The sequence below is a fragment of the Nansenia antarctica genome, assembly GCF_963989245.1.
Source record: "Nansenia antarctica genome assembly, chromosome: 9".
NCBI lineage: Eukaryota > Metazoa > Chordata > Actinopteri > Argentiniformes > Microstomatidae > Nansenia > Nansenia antarctica.
This window is the reverse complement of record NC_137679.1, coordinates 14711194-14713693: the sequence shown is the minus strand read 5'-3', so window position 1 is coordinate 14713693 and position 2500 is coordinate 14711194. Positions and strand designations below refer to the sequence as shown.

At 49.5% G+C, this 2500-nt stretch overlaps 1 protein-coding gene across 1 annotated transcript in view; it reads right to left on the bottom strand.

The window, feature by feature from the left end:
• The window catches only part of carmil2 (capping protein regulator and myosin 1 linker 2), a gene marked incomplete at both ends in the record, with an annotated part of 39407 nt that overhangs the window by 33191 nt on the left and 3716 nt on the right, over positions 1-2500 (bottom strand). The window contains 4 exons of the mRNA XM_080539524.1: positions 383-477; positions 1046-1134; positions 1629-1704; positions 2096-2169. Coding sequence (XP_080395650.1) covers positions 383-477; positions 1046-1134; positions 1629-1704; positions 2096-2169 — 334 coding nt within the window. The remainder of the gene's footprint in view (positions 1-382; positions 478-1045; positions 1135-1628; positions 1705-2095; positions 2170-2500) is intronic.

The following is a 2500-nucleotide window of genomic DNA, read 5'->3' as shown; positions in this document are numbered from 1 at the left end:
CGTGGGTAATGTAGCGATCTTAAAGATGTTAGTTTAACACTCTTCATTGTAAATGCGGATTTATTGATTAAAAATGCTTCGGAAATATTAATATAACTCTGTTGTACTTGTCTGACTATGTTAAGGTGATGCAACGCCCGGTTATACTGTGTTTCTGTCTAGTTTCTAGAGCCATGGCGTCATAACGATGGTATTAAGAGGTAGAATAATTCAGGTAGGAATGTGTCGGACATCACTGAAGGCCTAGGTGTGAAATGCACCGCCCGCCACTGAGATGAATAACCCATTAACGTAACGACCATGGTGACATGACATCATTCCTCAAATACAGAACTCCAACCTTTATCTTTCTGATTGGCTGACAGGTAGATAGAACTCTAACCTTTATCTTCAATCTGATTGGCTGACAGGTTGATGGTGTGGAGGGGGGAGGAGGCGTGGTCTCGCAGGGCGGCGGCCATCTTTACAGCAAAGTCCCTGGAGGAGGGGAGGGGGATGTTTTATCGCCCAGTAGAACCTGGTAGAACTCAGTAGAACTCAGTAGAACCCAGTAGAGACACAGTAGAACCCAGTAGAACCCAAGCCTCATCAGAGAAGAAGGAGAAGAAGAAGAAGAAGGAGAAGAAAGAGGAGAAGGTAAATGGACTGCACTTATATAGCGCCTTTATCCAAAGCGCTTTACAACGGCCTTTCATTCACCCATTCACACACACATTCACACACCAATGGCGGCAAGCTACCATGCAAGGCGCCGGCCCGCTCACTGGCAGCAATTTGGGGTTCAGTGTCTTGGCCAAGGACACTTCGACATGTGGCCAGCCAGGGCTCGAACCGTCGATCTGCCAACCTTGCGATCATTAGATGGCGGCTCTACCTCCTGCGCCACAGCCGAAGGAAAAGGAGAAGGAGAAGAAGGAAAAGAAGGAGGAGGAGGAACAGGAGGAGGAGGAGAAGGAGGAAGAGGAGGAGAAGGGGAAGGAGGAGGAGGAACAGGAGGAGAAGGAGGAGGAGGAGAAGGAGGAGAAGGAGGAGAAGGAGGACTCACATTTTCAGGCCGCTGGCCTCCAGACTCAGCTCCTGTAGAGAGGGAGATCTGTTGACCATGAAGAGAACCTGCTCCTGTACCTCCATACTCTGGAGGGGGGAGGGAGGGGGGGAGAGAAGGGGGGAGAGGGAGGGGGGGGAAAGAGAGGGGGAGGGGGGAACAGAATGTATTATCATACTAATGACTTAGCTAGTGACACTCTCGCATTTACCCTGAACCCAGTAGAACCCAGTAGAGACACAGTAGAACACAGTAGAACACAGTAGAACACAGTAAAACCCAGTAAAACCCAGTAGAACACAGTAGAACCCAGTAGAACACAGTAGAACACAGTAGAACACAGTAGAACCCAGTAGAGACACAGTGGAACCCAGTAGAACCCAGTAGAGACACAGTAGAACACAGTAGAACCCAGTAGAGACACAGTAGAACCCAGTAGAGACACAGTGGAACCCAGTAGAACCCAGTAGAGACACAGTAGAACCCAGTAGAACCCAGTAGAGACACAGTAGAACCCAGTAGAACCCAGTAGAGACACAGTGGAACCCAGTAGAACACAGTAGAATCCAGTAGAACTCAGTACCAGTCTAAAGTCTATGCAGGAGATCCTGGTGAACCACTGGTTGAAGGAGAGAGCTGCTACAGACAGGGCCAGATCTCTGGAGAGGAGGAGAGGAGATGTGGGGAGGGGAGGGGAGGACAGGAGGACAGGAGGAGAGGAGAGGAGGGGGGAGAGAGGAGGAGAGATGAGGTGGGGAGGGGAGGGAAGGAGAGGGAAGGAAAGGGGAGGACAGGAGAGATGAGGGGAGATGTGGGAAAGAGGAGGAGAGGGGAGGACAGGAGAGATAAGGGGAGGGGAGGAGAGGAGACATTTATGTTACCATCATCAGCATGTTAACAGAATACCACATCAGTGCCCTATGTATAGAAGAGAGACTGTAGAGAGGCTGTAGAGAGGCTGTAGAGAGGCTGTAGAGAGGCTGTAGAGAGGCTGTAGAGACTGTAGAGAGGCTGTAGAGACTGTAGAGGCGGTAGAGAGGTGAATCTCACCTGTTGTCCAGGTGACTGAAGTCCAGCAGGTTGAAGTCTCGACAGTTGTGGACGTGATAAATGTTGTCAACATCCTGAGAGAGAGACACACACACACACACACACACACACACACATGATAAATGTTGTCAACATCCTGAGAGAGACAGACACACACACACACACACACACACACATACACACACACACACACACACGTGATAAATGATGTCAACATCCTGAGACACACACACACACACATGATAAATGTTGTCAACATCCTGAGACACACACACACACACACACACTCACACACACGCACACGCACACACACACGTGATAAAAGTGGTCAACATCCTGAGAGACACTCTGGTCATGTGATCTCAGCGTCAAGATCACTCAGTGTGAATTATTGTGAATGTGATG